The sequence below is a fragment of the Symphalangus syndactylus genome, chromosome 4 (genome assembly GCF_028878055.3).
Source record: "Symphalangus syndactylus isolate Jambi chromosome 4, NHGRI_mSymSyn1-v2.1_pri, whole genome shotgun sequence".
Lineage (NCBI taxonomy): Eukaryota > Metazoa > Chordata > Mammalia > Primates > Hylobatidae > Symphalangus > Symphalangus syndactylus.
The window spans coordinates 52,108,286-52,127,012 of NC_072426.2; the positions used below are offsets into that span (position 1 = coordinate 52,108,286).

An 18,727-nucleotide genomic window follows, 5' to 3' on the forward strand; every position below is an offset into this window, starting at 1 on the left:
TACATGTTTAACATATCTTTAATAGAAAAAGGGCCTTTATAAGTAAATAAGAAACAAATGAATAAATGGGCAAATAATATGAATCAGACTATTTGTGGAAAAATAAACATACTGATGAAAATATACCAGATATAACTATTGATCAAAGAAAGACAAACCCATGAGAGGATACTATTTTTGTCCCAATATGTTGGTAGATATTTAAAATATTCATAACATAAAGTATTAATGAGAGCTGGGGAGGAAAAGAAACTCTATGTTGTTGGGAGTATAAACTGGTATGGCATGTCAGAGGGAAATTTGGCAGTTTCTATAAAATTTTTCAAAGTATCTTTCCACTCAGGAAGTGAAATTCAAGACATGTATTTTAAAATACAACATTAAAAGAATATATTTCACATATGCTTAGAGATCGATATGTCTAAGGATGTTCATTGCAGCATTGTTTGCAGTGGATAGAAACTGGAAACAATCTAAATGTTTATCAGTAGGGTTATGAATGGATAAATTGTGGTACTGCCATATAATGGCAGAGATATCCCTGTGTGTGAATCCTGTATGGACTGCTGTCCCTGACGTAGGTTGAGTGAAAAAAAAAGTTATAGACTACATATGGTGAGATTAAGTTTTTATGTAAAAATACCAGTTTTCTATATCTATATGTCTGTGCTATTTATTTTTATGTTTCTATCTCCATATATAATTCTATTTCCTTAAGTGTCTATATGTCCCTATCTATTCCTTTATTGTTCTATGTATATAGGAAAAGAGTCTAGAGTGATACACAGTAACCTTTCTGTGAGGTCCTATGGCTGCCCCCTGGGAAAGCATGGGGAGGAGGCTCCCATTCAGGTGATAAATGAAGGTTCCGCAGATCTCTTGGGAAGAGGACACAGGACACAGTGAAGGCTAATAAATGGACTACTTTATTTTTATGGTTGTGTGTTGGTGGCTGCAGGGCCAAGACAAAGGGTGCTATAGCCACCTGTCGCCCTAGGGAAGGAAACAGGGATGGGCCTTGAGTCCAGAGAGAAGAGAATTTCTCTGATCATATTAGACAGGGGGCTGGAGAGGCTGGTGGAACTTGTCTCACCTTGTGGTATGGAGTTGGAGTGGACTCAGGTTGAAGAGTGCAGATGTTCCAGTTCTTTCTCTCCATCCTCTAGGCTTAGTGGTCAAGGAATGAAGGACATCTGATCTCTAGCCTCACTGCTGAGTATCCCATGTTGGAGCCAAGATCTGAGGAGAGGGACCATGTGGCTCCTGCTGGAACTCCTCCAGACCCAGCATTTCAGAAGCAGGACTGTGCTTCCGAACAATGACTTTGTGTGAATGTTAGCAAAGAGACCTGTCCTCAATGAACCCAGTCTTAGAGTATCACAGAGTGACACATCTGAGTCTACTAGCAGAATAGAGGCCCCCATTCCCCACAGAAAAGGTGCTGTGGATAAGCAGCATCAGTGAGTGACCCTCTGCTGCGACACACTGACCACCAGACTGTGGGGCTGCCAGTGATACCAAAGAGGCCACATCAAGAGCTAGAGAACACGGGGCCCGAGAAGGCTCTTGTTTTTCTCTCGTAAGACAACAATGATCAGGATTGACCCTTTGGTCTCCATGAGTCCCTGACCTTCTTAGAATGCACAGTAGTGATCTAGAGTCATGAAATTTGAATATTGGAAGGAACTGTTCTTGTTATGTACATAATGGGTTATATATACACACTCTTACTTTTACATATATTCTAGAAAAGAAACCAAATCAGTGATATCAATACATGCAGTGAGTTCAAAAGAATGAGGGAAGAGAAAATAGGAGTGTTTAAACTTCCTTAAGGAAGATTTTACAGAAGGGACTTTAGCAAATCCTTGATGATCTTCCTCGTTTGAATTTTCTTCCTCAAGTCAAATAAGTGAGAATATTTTCAGCTGTTGCCTGAACATCGTTGGAAAGTACAAACATTGTCTTGAATTATTTTAGTGACATTTTTCTTCTAATTTGACAGAGATCTATATAAAGCCCAGAGACAAGCCACCTGTCTGAATACCTTTAGTATGTATAATAGTAGTGGTACACATGATAACATCACTCTAAACACTGGAGGCCTCTCTTCCCACAGTTTGCCATGCAGAACATCTAATTCTATCCACGAGGGGCCAAAGCCAGTGAAAGCAGAAAAGGAGTATTCACCACGCAGGGATCACAGAAAGAACTATGAGGACCGGGCCAGGGAGTTGGGGACAAATAGTGTTCAGCCCAGTTTTAGACCTGGCACCGCTTTCCCATGCAAAACCATTCCTCTTCAGACTTCTACCCCTTTAGTTCCCTGGCCTCATTTCTGCCCTGGCCAGGTGATCTATAAACACAGTCCTTAAAGAAAATTCTTAATATATGTCCATGAATCCCCTTGGGTACATGACTAAAGTTTCATACTTTCACGGTGATGACCTTGGCTATATTCCTGGAAAGTCCACATCTAGTAAAACTCATCACTCTACTCCAAGGTACCAAATAGACATGGAAGCTAAGTAAAAGTGGTTTGTTTGCTATTCAAGTGTAGCTTCCAGCCAAGTTGCTGACTCTCAGCCACTCCGGTATAGACATTCTGGAGCTGCCACACTCATGCCTCATGGTGCTCACATGCTGAAGAAACACGGTTTGCATCACCCTTCACCGAAGTCTCTGGAGGCTGGAAGATAAACAGTAGTTCCATGACATTTCCATTGAGAATTTGATGAAATTTAAGGTTTTCTTTTGCTCACAATATAAATACAAAATTTTGCAAATAATTTCAGGAGGTTAGGGGATCTCTGAAACACACGTATGGAACCCAGGACATCCACAGATGCCAAGCTAAGCCCCCAGGTGCTAACAGGAAAGGATCAAGGAAGAAATGGACACTGGAGTTTTTTAATAACTTAGATGGGCCATGTGTAGAAATGACAAATTGATTTTCATTGTCTCTCCCTTCCTCTTCCCTTTCTCTTCCCTTCCCTTTTATTCCCCGCCTTAAGAATAAATTCTATATTCTAGTCTTGTTTTCTGCCTGGATATAAGTAGTCGTTGTTGGGGCTTAAGTGTGACACTTTGAGACAAAATACCGTGAGTTCTGCTATAATGTGACCCATGTGTTTCTAAAAATCACTGCACTATACAAAATCATAGAATCAAAAATCACATGCTTACAGGAAAATGAGATTAGGAGCACAGCATTCAAAAACTTCATCGGTGACACTGAAAAAGAAGATAGCAACCTAATTTAAAAAGACAGCTGTTTTAGGCAGTTAAATGGTTAAGAAATACATAAATAATAGAATAAACACATTGTTTCATCTAGAAAAGGACTTGAAGTTTGTTCATGGAGGTGGGTGTTGGAAGGGTTACAGTTTGTGAGTTATTGAGACATGGCGAAGGAGAGTTCTCTGGGATGGAAAATTGTGACACCAGATGTAGATGGGTGTGGCTCATTATACATGCAGTGAACTGAGGATGCTGGTGGCTGTCAGAGGTGTGAGGACATCTTATGTATTCCTACATGGCTCAGTTCAGCTGGATGCAGTTTTCTGCATTCACCTAGCATTTCTTGCAGATGAAATTAAACATAAAGAAACACAAAGTTCTTGTTATACTCAAATTGTTCCTTGATATATTAACCCCATTGGAATAAATTATCATTTTCAAGATAAGCCTTATAGCAGGACTGATTGTATCTAGATTATAAAAATAATTATAATTTAAAGAGTAAGCAGCCCTTAAAACCCCAATGAAATGATACTGTAAAGGTAGCAATAACATTAATATTTCTGAGCAGTGACTAATTTACTTTGCCCTAGTGACTCAAATACTTTTGGGCCTCCTTGCTCCCACCCTAAGGTTCATCTCCACATAGTGATAAATTCAAATGAAATGCAAATTGGGATCCATAACTTTAAACGATGCTGTGAATCCTAAGTGAAGTTTTCTCAGGGCTAGGGAGGAGTTGTTACAATACACACAAGACTTCCTGGAACATCCTCATTATACGTTTTTATCCCTGAGGGCCCATACCATGTGGCAGCTACACTAATTTTACTTCCCTCTCTTGTCTACACTTCCTTATATCCTCTACCTGCACCTCCCAAAAGCCCAACAAAATTCCAACCTTCGCTGGATCTTTTCTTATCACTCTTTCCTCTCTTTCCCTCTTTTCCTGCCCTTTTCCCTGAGATTAAAAATTCCATACCTATGTATGTTACATTTCTATTGCTGCTGTAACAAATTACTGCAAACACTTCAAGGAGATGCGTATCTGTTCAGGTAAGAACAAGAAAGCATAAATTTATTATCTTACATTTTGGAAGGTCAGAAGTAATAACTCAAAATGAGCTTTATGGGACTAAAGTCAAGGTGTTTTTGGCAGGGCTGCATTCTTTCTGAAGGCTCCAGGGAAGAATTTCTTACTTTTCCCAGACTCTAGAAGCCATCTGTATACCTTGGCTTCTGGCCCTGCATCACTCCAGCCTCTACTTCTGAAACAACAGCTCCTTCTTTTACTTCGACTCTCCTGCCTTCCTCTTATAAAGGCTCCTGTGATTGCACTGGGCCCACAGGATAATCTAGGATAATCTTCCCATGTAAAAAATCTTTAATTTATTCACATCTGCGAAGTCCCTTTTGTCACGTAAGGTAACATTTTCACAGGTTCCAGGGATTAGGGCATGGATGTCTTTGGGGCATTGGTAAGTCTATCACACCAGAGATGATATCCAAAAATGCTTAACAACTGATGTGCCACTTAAGGCAGAAATTCTGACTTTCAGAAAGCCCTCTGGTCATAGTGCTGGAGCAAGACTCTGAGACCCCTGATGTACTGGTGGATGGATTATGGAGAGGGCTAGGATGTCTCAGGGAGGAGACTGGGGTGTCTAACATAGTGGTGAGGCACTCCAGGGCCAGGAGCAATGGTTCTCTCTAGGCAGTACAAAAGATATTTGACTTTTTTTTTTTTTTTTTTTTAAACCACCAGTACAACCACACAAGTGTATTTTGGCTGAACACTGATCTGTCCATTCTCTTCCTTCTCTGATCAGTTTAGCCTCCCTAGGCTTCTTTAAGTTCTCCCCTTCACCCTCATCCACGATCAGCATGCAAACCTCCTGGGATGTTATGTGCTGTACTTAGCCCTTTTACTTGGAATGTCTCATTTAAGCCTTATCACAACCCTATGATTAGATTCTGTACTTGCCTTCCTTTTGCAATTACACACACAGGATCATATGTGCTATTAATTGTTAGGACCTGGATTTGAACTCAAGCTTTAGAAATTGACCTCCTAACCACCATGGTTAGTGTCTTCAAGGAGACGCACATCTGTTTAGGTGGATAAGGAGCACATGTACAAAGACCATACAGGCAATGTGGAGGCACCAAGTGGCAACCATTAGTCGACACGCATTCATAAGTTTGCACAGAATCTTGTCATATAGAATTTAACTATTACAGGGAGGAATTCTTGATCATGTTGTATGAACTCTTATCTACTGTGTAAGGCCAAACCTGTATACTCTTGAATAGATATTCCATAATAAAAAGATTACAGTCAACTTCAGAGCAAATCAAGTCAAAACTCCAATTTATGTTGGCTACATAACAGTCTACAATAAAGTATGGTATTCTAAAGTATGTAATGAAATGAAGGAATGAATGAATGAATGAATGAATAAAATCTATAGTCAAGAGTTTCACTTACAAGGCCTACGTTCTTATACGGTACATGACTCTCTAGCTAGAATATTATATTCAACTTTCTCAAATGGGTTAAAAGAGTCTCAGGGACAAGAGAAGCAGAAGAAAGGAGGATGATAAAACCATCTCTGGGCTTTGGATCTTTAATTAACCTCTACCTGGTCACAGATGCAGTTAGAAATGTGTTGCTCACACCCAGAGGAAATAGTATCTAGCAGAAATAAGTAACACTACGCTAAGAGAAAACAAATCATTTATGGGTATATTTTATTTTGCTGTTTGGAAATATTTTTTGGTTTGGACAAGAATGAGCATTAGCAAGTTTGACTCATTTAATTGACGCATTATATAGAAGAGATGGACATTAGATAATTTTTAAAATGATAGTAGAGTGAGATCTTGATTGGGAAGGATAGATTTTCTATCAAGTCCCTTAGAATCATTTGTGATATTAATAAATCAGATTGTTAAATAACATGACAGAAGCCAAAATAAATGCTTACTAAAGATGCTTTGGTGAACAGTTGGAAGCAAATTCTATTTTAAACCCTTGAAACTTGGTAAGAACCTAAAATATTCTTGCTAATTTGGAAAATACCTCTTTATTTAAAATTTCCTAAAAGGTAGCCTCTCCTCCTACTTTTATGATGGAATACTAGATGATTTTAGTCAAAAGACATAGTTATTACCATAAGAAAAAGTCCTGCATGAAAGCACATGTTGCCATCTTACTCATTATCAAAGTCCCCTTATGACTGTCAGAGAGAACAGGTAAGATGCCAGGGGAGGCCGAGAAAAAGAGATCAAAGTGTTTTTGTTTACTTTTTTGAAGTCTTGTAGTACCTACTGTTTATTATACATACTTCTTGATTCATGCTGAAAATTGGAATTCACCCATTCTCTCTTTTTCCTGTCAAAGATGCAGATGGGGCACATTTCGTTGACTCCATCAATCCCTGCCCCCACACATTAGCACATGCACACGTATACCTAGCCAGTGGAAAAGAAAAAAGAGTTACTCACATTCATCCATTTTACAAAGATTTCCAGGCTGCAATGGGAGGGCTTTACCTCTCCCTGAAGGATGAATAAATAGGTAGCTTAACTGACAACCTGTTCTCAGTCAAGCTGAAGTGAAAACGAGACCAAGGTCTAGCTCTACTGTTGGTACTTATGAGATCCAGTCCTGGCAACATGGAGAGGATTGTCATCTGTCTGATGGTCATCTTCTTGGGGACACTGGTCCACAAATCAAGCTCCCAAGGTCAAGATCGCCACTTGATTAGAATGCGTCAACTTATAGATATCATTGATCAGCTGAAAAATTATGTGAATGACTTGGTAAGACTATACTTGTCACAACAAAATCTAAATCATACTTTTCAGTTAATATAAAAGGAGGGTTTGGCTTATAAAAATAACTCAGAACAAATTTTCTTTTGCTCTAGGTCCCTGAATTTCTGCCAGCTCCAGAAGATGTAGAGGTAAGACCAGTTGAATTTATTTCTGAAAATACACTGGACATAAGTTTTTAAATCCAATAAGAAAGACATTAGCATGATTATATAGGAGTATACTGAATTTTAATGAACTTAGCGGTCTAATAATTGATGAAATATTTATTTATATTTTGGTTAAATTCATTGATTTACCAAAAACCAACTAAAAAAATGCTATATTATATTCCTCATAAACTATGTTTATCTTCAAGAATCTCTAAGAGTACTCCTAAGTAGTATTGCTGAGACAGAATAACAAAACTAGAAACGAAATCTATACTCTGATCAGTTTCTGAACAATGCACAGCTAGTTACTCTTTAAGAGCCCTTGGGCATGAAAGCTTTTGAGCCCTCTTTGTTATCCTACCTAAGAAACATAGATACATACAATAGGAAGCAGAATTAACCTTTTAATAACAAACTTAAAAAAGAAAGAAAGAAAGAATTAGATTACAGGGATAGCATGGAGAAATGGTGGTGTGGAAATCAAAGCTGTCCTTTAGAATATAATTCACATATACCTTGGCCTCAGTGAGTCTTGTCTTTGGCCTTCCGTGAGGTCTTTTGAAAGAACCATTTTCAACAATTCATCCCGTCTCTTAAGCCATTTAAATCCATTAGAGTTCCAGGAAGAAGAGGCCTGGCATGTAGTTCAAGAGTGCTGTCCGCTGATCTTTTTCTCCAGTAACTTCTACGATCTGATCTTCTGGTCTGGTACCCTGAGAGTATAAATGCAATTGGGGAAATGTTTTCATTGTCACAGACCTTTAATTGCATAAATTAGAATAACTAAAAGTGCTACCAGTAATTAGGACACTACAAAGGGGGAGACTCAAGAAGATACATTGCAAAGAAAACAATTATCGTAAATGACTATGTGTAAAAGTTTAGAAAGTGAATGAGTCACAACTATTGCTTTTCTCTAAAACTCACTCTCTAGCTCTGAACCCAAACACTCTCATTTACTAGGTCCTTTTCTAATAAGCAGCATCTAAAATGAAAGTAGCACATTCAGCTTATTGGAAAGACTTTTCCAATAACTGAAAATACTTCTTAATCAATGTGCCTAATTATCAAAACATACATTTCTAGCATCTCATGCACCTTGATTAACTGTTATGGTTAGAGTTCTTTCCAGAGTTTCCTGGCTGTTGTCTGTAACTTGCAAAATAAGAAATAGGAAAGAGATTCCACCTTCTAACCTGAGCTGGTCCAATGGGTACTTCCGTTAGATGTGTTATTAATGAAAGATATTTTTTATCTTACATCATAATGAGAGGATTTTGTCTCAGTGATACTGTATCTATCTGATAATCTGATCAAGCAATGCTGGCTATGATATAAGTGAGTAATAGTGTAACTTGGATCTTTGAGCTATACTAGTAGGCAAACTCAGGAAGAAAGAAATCGTTCAAGGTCACATTAGCATTATATCAAGCTAGCTTCAAAGTAGGGTAGGTAAGAGATTTTAGAAGATTTAAAAGTTTAACGAAAATAAAACCATCTAATGTTGCATGCATATGGTAATTATCTAAGATCTCTAATTGGCCTAGCCAGGCATCTTTCTTTTTATCTTTTTCTTTCTGTCTAATCATATAACCAGTGGTTCTCAACTGGTGGTGATTTTTGTACCCCAGAAAACATTTGGCATTGGCTGGAAAAATTTCTGGTTGTCACACTTGGAGGTAGAAATGAGGGTGCTACTGGCATCTAGTAGGTAGAAGCCAGGTACTAAACATTCTAGAATGCACAAGACAGCACTGACAACAAAGAATTATCTAGCCCCAACTGTCAGTATATCACCGTGGAGAAACCCTAATATAAACCTAGTTTGTGTGTAGGACAAAGGTAATCTTTCTTTTTTTTTTTTTTTTTTTTTGAGATGCAGTCTCGCTCTGTTGCCAGGCTGGAGTGCAGTGGCGCGATCTCGGCTCACTGCAACCTCCGCCTCCCAGGTTCAAGCGATTCTCCTGCCTCAGCCTCCCGAGTAGCTGGGACTACAGGCACATGCCACCACACCCAGCTAATTTTTGTATTTTTTAGTAGAGATGGGGTTTCACCATGTTGGCCAGGATGGTCTCAATCTCTTGACCTTGTGATCCACCTGCGTTGGCCCCCCAAAGTGCTGGGATGACAGGCATGAGCCACCGTGCCCAGCCAGGACAAAGGTAGTCTTGCCCAATTAGCAAGACTTTTTAGTGTGAATGGCCAGGGCTTTCTCTGCAAAAGGAAAAAAATGTAAAAATAGGCCTCAGCTGGGTGATGGGGCTCCTGCCTGTAATCCCAATGCCTGTAAACCCTTTGGGAAGCCAAGGTTGGAAGATTGCTTGAGGTCAAGAGTTTGAGAACAACCTGGGCAAAATAGTGAGACATCCTGTTTCTACAAAAGAAAAAAAAAAGCCCTAAGGAGGTAAAAAATTTCAAAAATTTAATTGCAAAACAACAAAGCCAAGTGTGACTCCTGGCAAAAGCAGCACTTGACTTGTTCTTCGGCTGAAGAGGAATGGTTTGTTAATTCTTGCTTTTGACTTCACTACCGCTCCTTCTAGTCTGCAAAACTAATGTAGGAGCAGAAAACTCCTCATGTTCTCATATGTTAAAGCATGAGGGAAACAAAGCCTTGCCTTTGGAGTCTGTTGTCACCAAGGCATAGCAAAGGAAAGCAACGTTCATGCTTCCAGACGGTGCTAAATATGGACTTGGGCATCCTGTAGACTCCTGAGTGATAGGGCACCTGAGGCTGCCTAAGTCAAGGTTAATCTTTTCACTCTCCTTCTCAACACATCCTTAAGGCAGTTTAGTGGCGACAGCCCTCCACTTCTTTTCCTCTTTTGAGGCTACCTTTGATGTGCATATAAAGCCAATTCCGGCAGTTATTTATCCTGGACCACATATTGCCAGACACAGCTCTGCTGCCTGCAGAACAAAAGAAAACAAAACCCCATTGTCTGTTAACACAGGTAAACAAGGAAGGGTGGGAGAGGAAGCACAGCCCCATCAATATGGGCGTCATTGTCCAGGTGCCATTCAAAGACTTTCAGAAAAGATTTTCAGTTGTTTTTACAACTGAAATTGTAGTTTTACAATTTCAATGCTTTGAGTACTGGTACTGACCATTCCTGGCAATATTATCTCAAGGGAGTTCATTTGGCTGGCAGGGCCCCTCTACTTCTTTGGAACCTAATTTTCTTTCAGCATACACATGTAAATGTTAACTCAGCAAAATGAGCCTCTGTGAGAAATGCTGGTTTTTCAGATCATCACGGATGAAGCAGTCAGTATTTTCAGTTTCAGCTGGAAAATTTACCTCTTTAAATATGAATATTATTTTTTCCAGTAAGTTAAGCCGGTTGTGGTCAAAAAGAAGAGAAAAGAAAAAACTTCAACAAACATGAACATGTGGTTTTCAAGGAAAAAAAAGTGCTATATTGAACATTTATAAATAGTTTCTATTAAATAAGCATTTTGGCAAACATATGGAAAGGACACCACCTTGCCCTTATGAGAGGCAATCTGCCTTGATATAAGGAAACCAGATAAGCTGCTTGTCGGCTTGTGGCTATATATGCAAAGCAAATCTGATAGGTTTGTGTCTTAGAGATGCATGTTATTAATCAACATTCATATTGGGTAAGCATATGGGTTGGAAAATGCAAAGCAGGCCAGATGCTGTGTTCAGCTGATTGTCCATAAGAAGATTCAGGTAATATTGTTATGTATAGGCCGCCTTTGTAGGGACTGGGAGGGATTGAGGCTTCTGGTTATAAGGTAGTAGCTTCCATATGCATTTGTGAAATGAAAATATAGCAACTTCAGGGGGAAAATAGCATCACATACACACGTTTGCTGAAAGAAAAAAGTAAGTTTGATACAAGTAACCTGGATATAAGCTTTTGGATCAGCATTAAAATTTTTCAACAAGTCAGTATATATTTGGTTCTTCCAGTAAATTCCATTTCCTTTCCAGTTTGATTGCTAAGCTTTTGGCTTGTTAGTCATTAGTTATTTTTCCAAACCAAGAGATAAATGTTTGATGCTTATTTTATACACTCCCCCATTCTCTGAGACCCTATTCTTACCTTCTAAGAAATGACCTTCCCTCTCATTGGTTGGGCAAGCCTCAAACTGTTCCTTAACTGCTTGATTCAGGCAGAATCCTACCCTAACTGAGCTGGGAGTATGAAAAGGGTTTTAGAAAAGTCATGTGTGATCTATGGCAAGTATATTGAATCTTAGATGTAAAATATGCTATCAGAGGGAGGTACCCACCTCCTTTCTTCAAAGGAGGGGCTTTAATTCATTTTCTTCATCTGTTAACTTCACAAATATACGTTGATCATTAACTGGCAAGACACTATGCCTGGCGCTGTACAGAATAAAATGCTGCTTAAGACATGTCATGATAGATACATTATAGAAACCACAAACAAATGAAAAATATTCTTCATCAGACTATAACATAATTTACCCAAAGCTGCCACTAGTCACAGTGTAAGTTTTAGAGCCTCATAATTCAGCAAATGTGTTCCTAAACCGAACTCTCCCTTATAAAACACAAAGGTCTTGTCCACCACCTAGACATCAAAATGGTCCTCTGTATAGCATCAGGAATAAAGCATTGTGAAGAAGTGAGGCTCCTTTCTTTCTTATCTGCGAGGCAGGGGATTGTCCCTTTTTCCCATCCGAAAGATTAGGTAGGAGGTGAAATCATACCTCACTCATCTGTTGAAACGATGTAATGCACGACATTGCAGAAGAGATAGAAATAGAGGATTGGGAAAGCTATCTTTTACTTTCTGAATAATGTTTGTTAACATATATACAAATTGTTTATCTTTCAGACAAACTGTGAATGGTCAGCTTTTTCCTGTTTTCAGAAGGCCCAACTAAAGTCAGCAAATACAGGAAACAATGAAAGGATAATCAATGTATCAATTAAAAAGCTGAAAAGGAAACTACCTTCCACAAATGCAGGGAGAAGACAGAAACACAGACTAGTAAGATTGGCATTTGTCATCTCTCTTATTTGTACTTATAAACTATATATCTTGCATTACATAAACACACACGCACACCTGTAGCCAGAGCTGCTGGTGTCTTCCTTACCTATGGTTATGCCTTATTATACATGCTGCATTTTTTTTTTTTAAGATGGAGTCTTGCTCTGTCACCCAGGCTGGGGTGCAGTGGCATGATCTCTGCTCACCGCAAGATCCACCTCCCGGTTTCACGCCATTCTCCTCCCACCTCAGCCTCCTGAGTAGCTGGGACTACAGGTGCCCGCCACCACGCCCGGCTAATTTTGTTTTTGTATTTTTAGTAGAGACAGGGTTTCACCATGTTAGCCAGGATGGTCTCTATCTCCTGACCCCATGATCCGCCCACCTTGGCCTCCCAAAGTGTGGGGATTACAGGCGTGAGCCACTGTGCCCAGCCTATACATGGTGCATTTTAAGAAGTAGGGTCACTCTTTTAAGCCCACAGACTTGAAAGTATTCAAAAACCCAATTATAATTTCCTAGTAGTCCTTGGTAGCTGGAATATGTTAATATAGCTTCTCAAGGTGAGGAAGTCATTAGGCAGAGAATCCAACTGTGATTTTGGAGTTAAGGACTATTTCCTCTCATATGGTCACAGATAACTTGCATTCTTATTAACAGGAGCTAGATCCTAGCTTTCTAACAAGAAAAGAGCCTACAAGAGACTAGGGCAAATCTTAAACTTTGCCTCCTCTCTTAAATCATATTACTATCCTGTACCTTAGCAGAGTCAGTATTGAATTGAAATAGGCAGGCCTCATTACTTGGCAGGGGAATTTTAACAGTCCCTAGCTTTTAGGAGCCCTGAGATCCTCTTGTATATGCCAACTCATGAGCAATGCAGATACTCAAGAACATGAGTAATTCAAAGATTAAAGCCAGTGGGAAAATACATAAAATAAATTACTCTCAAAAAAAATTTTTTTTTTTGAGACGGAGTTTCAGTCTGTCCCCCATGCCGGAGTGCAGTGGCAAGGTCTTGGCTCACTGCAGCTTCCGCCTCCCGGTTCAAGCGATTGTCCTGCCTCAGCCTCCCAAGTAGCTGGAACTACAGGTGCACACCATCATGCCTGGCTAATTTTTCTATTTTTAGCAGTGCTGGGGTTTCACCATGTTGGTCAGGCTGGTCTCGAACTCCTGACCTCAGGTGATCTGCCCGCCTCGGCCTCCCAAAGTGCTGGGATTACAGGTGTTAGCCATCGCACCCAGCCTCAAATTTTTTAAATTAGTTCTTTCGCCTCCAAAAAAATTCCACATGTGATTCAAATGAAATCTTAATTACATTATCAAAATTATTCTTATTTCCTTTGATTGCTTGGCCTGGTGACCATGTGAAAAATATCCCTCTAAATCTTTCCTCAGAAAGAAAGGAGCGGAACATATTTTTGAAACTCATGAAGTGGTAGCTTTGGAGCCAAACTTAGAACTCTCCAGTTAAGCATGTTCATCTTATAGATGAGGAAAGTGAGATCTACAAAGGAGTTAAGTCACTAGCCCCAAGTTCCATACACAGTGTCAGAATGAGAAATAGAACATACAACTACTATCTTTCAGTGAAATGCTCTCACTACAACATCACACTGGCATTGAGATGCTAACTACTAAGCAATGGCTTGGTGTTTGGTATCTAAATAGGAATAAAGACAAAGAGCATAAACTAAGAAAGTTTTTTAAAAATGTAAGTGAGCAATCCATATATGAAAAACTGTTCAATCTCCTTAGTAATCACATAAATGCGAGTTAAAACAAGGAAATCCTGTTTTTTCCAATTAAACATTTTAAACAATACCCTATAATAATAAGAATGCTCCAAGTGAAAAGAGTTTGTAAAACCCTTTATAATGTATATCAAAGCCTTAAAATTTTTTATCCCTTTAATTTAGTAATTCTACTTCTAGGAATATATCAAATAAGCAAAGATATATATGAAAAATTATTTACAGAGATGTTCTTTGGAGTAATGTAGACAAAAGTAAAAAGTTAGATATGGCTGGGTGTGGTGGCTCATGCCTGTATTCCCAGCACTTTGGGAGGCTGAGGCAGGCGGATCACCTGAGATCAGGAGTTTGAGGCCAGCCTGGCCAACATGGTGAAACCCCGTCTCTACTAAAAATGCAAAAATTAGCCAGGCATGGTCGTGCGTGCCTGTAATCCCAGCTACTTGGGAGGCTAAAGCAGGATAATTGCTTGAATTGGTGGAAGTTGCAGTGAGTGGAGATCGCGCCACTGCACTCCAGCCTGGGTGACAGAGCAAGACTGTCTCAAAAAAAAAAAAAAAAAAAAGAGTTAGATGCAACCTTTGGGTCCAAAAATAGTAATAGTATGCTGGAATACAGAACAACCACTACATGTCATATTTTTGAAGACTATTTAACACTTAGGAAATCCTGTGATACGTTAAGTGTGGAAAAAAAAAAGTAAATCACCAACTGGTATAAATAATGTAAATGCACAATAATAATTAAAAATGCCCAAAACACAGACAGAATATACATTAAAACATTGCAGTGGGATTCCTATCTCTGGGAATGGGATTACAAGGACTTTTTCCATTGTTACTTTCCAAACAGTTTTATGTACTTCTCGAATGTTTTTCAGTGAACATAATTTATGTTTTTAGTGAAAAAAAGTTTAAGAAACATTTTATTACGAAAAAAAATTTAAAGAAGATTGTTACTTTTTCATTGATTTCTAGACATGCCCTTCGTGTGATTCTTATGAGAAAAAACCACCCAAAGAATTCCTAGAAAGATTCAAATCACTTCTCCAAAAGGTATCTACCTTAAGTTTCATTTGATTTTCTGCTTTATCTTTACCTATCCAGATTTGCTTCCTAGTTACTCATGGTATACTATTTCCACAGATGATTCATCAGCATCTGTCCTCTAGAACACACGGAAGTGAAGATTCCTAAGGATCTAACTTGCAGCTGGACACTATGTTACATACTCTAATATAATAGTGAAACTCATTTCTTTGTATTCCAAGTGGAGGAGTACAATATATTAGCGATGGGAAAAAAAAACTCGTAAGTGTGCAAAGTCAGGATTATTTCCCCATAATCACTATACAATAGTCTGATTTCCTATGTTATTGATTTCTATGACTTTTGAAGTTTTTACTTTATCTCACTGCCCAACTTTGACATTTCTTGGTTGAAGGAGAAGGTTAACATTTTTAACCAAAAATATAGTTTTGACATCTATTGATTTTATACTAACCTTGAGCTTGATTACCACCTGAATGAGGTCTATTATGGTCATAACTTAAAACATATATACCTTCATTCCAGCTGAAAATATAGAAGCATAGAAGCAAAATATATAAAAGCAAAATGAAAAGTTGACATCTTTATTCTTTTAAGGAAATGAAAACTGAGTGTTTAAAAACTTATATCTGAATAGTTTTTTAAATCTCAGAATGTCTAACATATAAATATGTAATTTATTTATGCACTGGGGGATACTAGATGGCTATAAAAGCCTTATTTCTTTATTGGGGTTTATAAAAATATTTAAATACTATAGATATGAATGTATTTATGGAATAGACTCTTAGTCAGTGGCAATAGAGTATTAAGAAGTGGATTTAATATTACCTTCCTCCAGCCCCCAGTCCCCTTATAAGCTAACATTTTAAGCTTGTGGAAATGGCAATTTAAACCTATAGAGGGACATATGCCAGGTTGTCTTCTGGAACCAAACACAGTTTTAAAAGTATTGTAGCTCTCTTCTCAAACTGTTACAATGATCATATTATGAGCGAGCTAATAACTCCAAATATTTGTCTCCTTCTTTCTTCCTTCGTTTCTTTTCTTCCTTCTTTTTAAAATGAAACTTCTGCTTTGACAAAATTTCAAAACATGTTTAACATTTTGGACATTTATAGTTACTATACTTTGGATAAGACAAATTCAGTCACCTATATAATTTAAAAATCTGGAGGCAAATCAAGAGGCCAGGACTCCTGTCCAAGTTGAAAACAGACTTTCGCATAAGCATTCCAATCTTTCAAACTTGGGTAGTAAAAACAAGCAACCTACTCTACCTGCCATTTCATATCAACTCCAGCACAGCTTGTTTAAACATGAAGTAAAAAAACTCTAGAAAAATTAAATGTTCGCTAGAATGGTATAAGCTATTTGAGAATCTCTTATTGTTAAAATAGTGTGAGTATGCAAGAGGATGTGGGATGAGAAATGCTTTATGCTCTGAGAAGAAAAATTATGTGCTTAAAACAAATACAGACTTAACCTACAGTTCTAAAAGATATACTGAGAATTATTTAATCAAATCTCAATGAAATGTTTTATCATCAGCAAGTAGACTAAGAAAAAAGAAAAAAATGTTTTATCATCAGAAACAAGGTACTCTGTTTTAACATTTTAGAATATGTATTACAAAGGAATTATGCACCTGATGATGATAATATATATCTAAAATGTGCCTCAGTTTCAAATATGCCAGCCCGGGTTGTTGTGACAAAATGTGGAAGCAGGCATAAAGATAGTGAGAAAGACGGAATCTGTATTTCTTGTTTCTGAATTTATAGCTATTAACTTCTTGGATATTGTATTTTATATTTAAAATAATGTATTTCTTTTGGCATGCTTATTGTTAAAAATTTCTGTTCCAATTATTTCGATCAGGGTCTCTATCTTAAAAGTAAAAATAATTTAGTGAGGGTTTGGCTAAGAGCCTTCATTAAACAGAGTTTAAACACCCAGATAAACTCTGCTGTTTAACCAGAGTTAAACCCACCAGCACTCCAGGAAAGGCAATGCATTGGAATAAACAAGATGAAGCAGTAAGACTTGAACATCTCCATCTTCACTGCTCTATATTCAAGATGGCCAGTTCTTAAAAGGAATATAAAGATAACCCATAAATATAAGTGTTCATCTATGGGCAGTAATACAGGAGATGTGAAATTTTGTTGACTATGAAATAGTGGTCATTGTTTAAACTCTTTGGGTTTCCATTTCTTTATCTGTAGAATGAGAGTGCTGGACTCAATCTCTAATGTCTATTCTTTCTTTTTTAAAGCTTTAGATGTTTATGAGTCTCTAAAGTTCTGGGTATTCTTACAGAAACATCTGATCATACTTCTGAGTAAAACTTTCTACTGAGTCTGATGTTCAGTTGCTCAATATTATTTCAATAACTTTTGTAGCAACACTTACTGCAGGAACAAGGGACATATTCCAAGAAAAAAAAAGGAAGGAAGGAAGGAAGGGAGAAAAGGAAACATTACTGTAGGTCATGAGAGTTCAGGGAAAATTAATCACGATCTTTATTATTTTTGTTCAAAGTGTCTTCTTGGGACACTTCTATAAAACTGTAGCATTATTATTCTATATTATTGCTCTGTTGTATTTACATTTGCATCTGAGAATTTAGCTAATATGAACCATGTAGTTTATAACTTAATAATTATTTATTATATATTTGATTTTAAATGTTCATGTTTATGGCTTCTTATTTAAGATCTGATCATATTAAATACTACCCGCTCAGTACAATCGTCTTTTGTGATTCCCTGGAAACCCTTAATTCAACAGTCCTGACTGAAAATAAAAGATTATCCTTAGTCTCTGGGAGCATATAGTTTTTACATGTACATGGTAAAGATGATCTTCTCTTCTCACCTGTTCTCACTGAAATGGATCCTGTCTCTGCCTCAAGGATATCACCTCCTTTGCAGCCCTCCCAAATGTATGGCACATTCAGGAGGAGTTAGAGATATTCTTCCCAATGCCCACTGCCACCACTGCACCTACACTCTTGCACAAAATTCTCTCCTGCATTCAAGTTTATCCTATCTAGCTTTTCTGTCCTCTTCTTACTAATGATTGCCATTTCCTGGCCACTCCTCCATGTTCATTGGGGACCGAGGATGCTCTTTCTCTCAAATCCAACATCTGCCATCATCTGGGTGACTTCAGTGCCCACGGAGAAAATTCCACCAGCACTGCAGCATCTCAGAACCTTAGCCTCCTCAGTTCTGAGCACCTGCATCTTTTTACCCCATCCTGTGGTCCACTGCCATGACTATGTCCCAGACTTTATCAGCTGGGACCCCTTTCTCTCAGAAATCTATGTAAAGATTTATATATGTAAATATAAAACCATCAGATGCTAGTTTTTTAGTTCTCAAACTGCCCTACTTCTACTGTGTCTGTCCTGAGACTCTGAAGCTAGACCTTAACCCCTTCCCATTCTCTCAATTTATTAGTTTTACTCCCTCCCTCACAGAACCAGCATCCCCGATTGATCCCTTGAACTACAGGCCAAGGAGCACACACCATCCCCTGCCCTCCTCATTCTTCTTGAGTAGCTGCCTGCAAACATTCTAGCTGGCTCTCTTATCCTCGGTGCCCTAATCCAGCTTCAGACATTGGCTCCAGCCCCTCGCCTTTGGAGAGATCCTTTCAAACTCCACTTCCTGGCATTCTGGAGTCAGTTT

General features: G+C 38.2%; 1 protein-coding gene and 1 long non-coding RNA gene across 3 annotated transcripts; one reads left to right on the forward strand and one right to left on the reverse strand.

Annotated features, from left to right (window-relative positions):
• Window positions 1-908: 908 nt before the first annotated feature.
• LOC129480657 (uncharacterized) lies at window positions 909-8,834 on the reverse strand. 2 transcript variants are annotated; one of them, XR_008657095.2, is made up of 8 exons: window positions 8,328-8,834; window positions 7,745-7,942; window positions 6,838-7,041; window positions 6,588-6,714; window positions 3,187-3,234; window positions 2,641-2,689; window positions 1,094-1,239; window positions 909-993 (listed from the first exon to the last, which is right to left on the reverse strand). It is a non-coding gene; the product is annotated as an uncharacterized lncRNA (long non-coding RNA). The 2 variants fall into 2 exon arrangements; XR_010120484.1 differs by lacking the exon at window positions 6,588-6,714 and having other exon boundaries at window positions 6,748-7,041.
• On the forward strand, window positions 6,843-17,780 carry IL21 (interleukin 21). The gene is made up of 5 exons (XM_055274660.1): window positions 6,843-7,065; window positions 7,173-7,208; window positions 12,065-12,220; window positions 14,958-15,035; window positions 15,126-17,780. Exons 1-5 carry the CDS (start codon window positions 6,898-6,900, stop codon window positions 15,174-15,176), a joined length of 489 nt encoding a protein of 162 aa, XP_055130635.1. The 5' UTR covers window positions 6,843-6,897; the 3' UTR covers window positions 15,177-17,780.
• The last annotated feature ends 947 nt before the right edge of the window (window positions 17,781-18,727 follow it).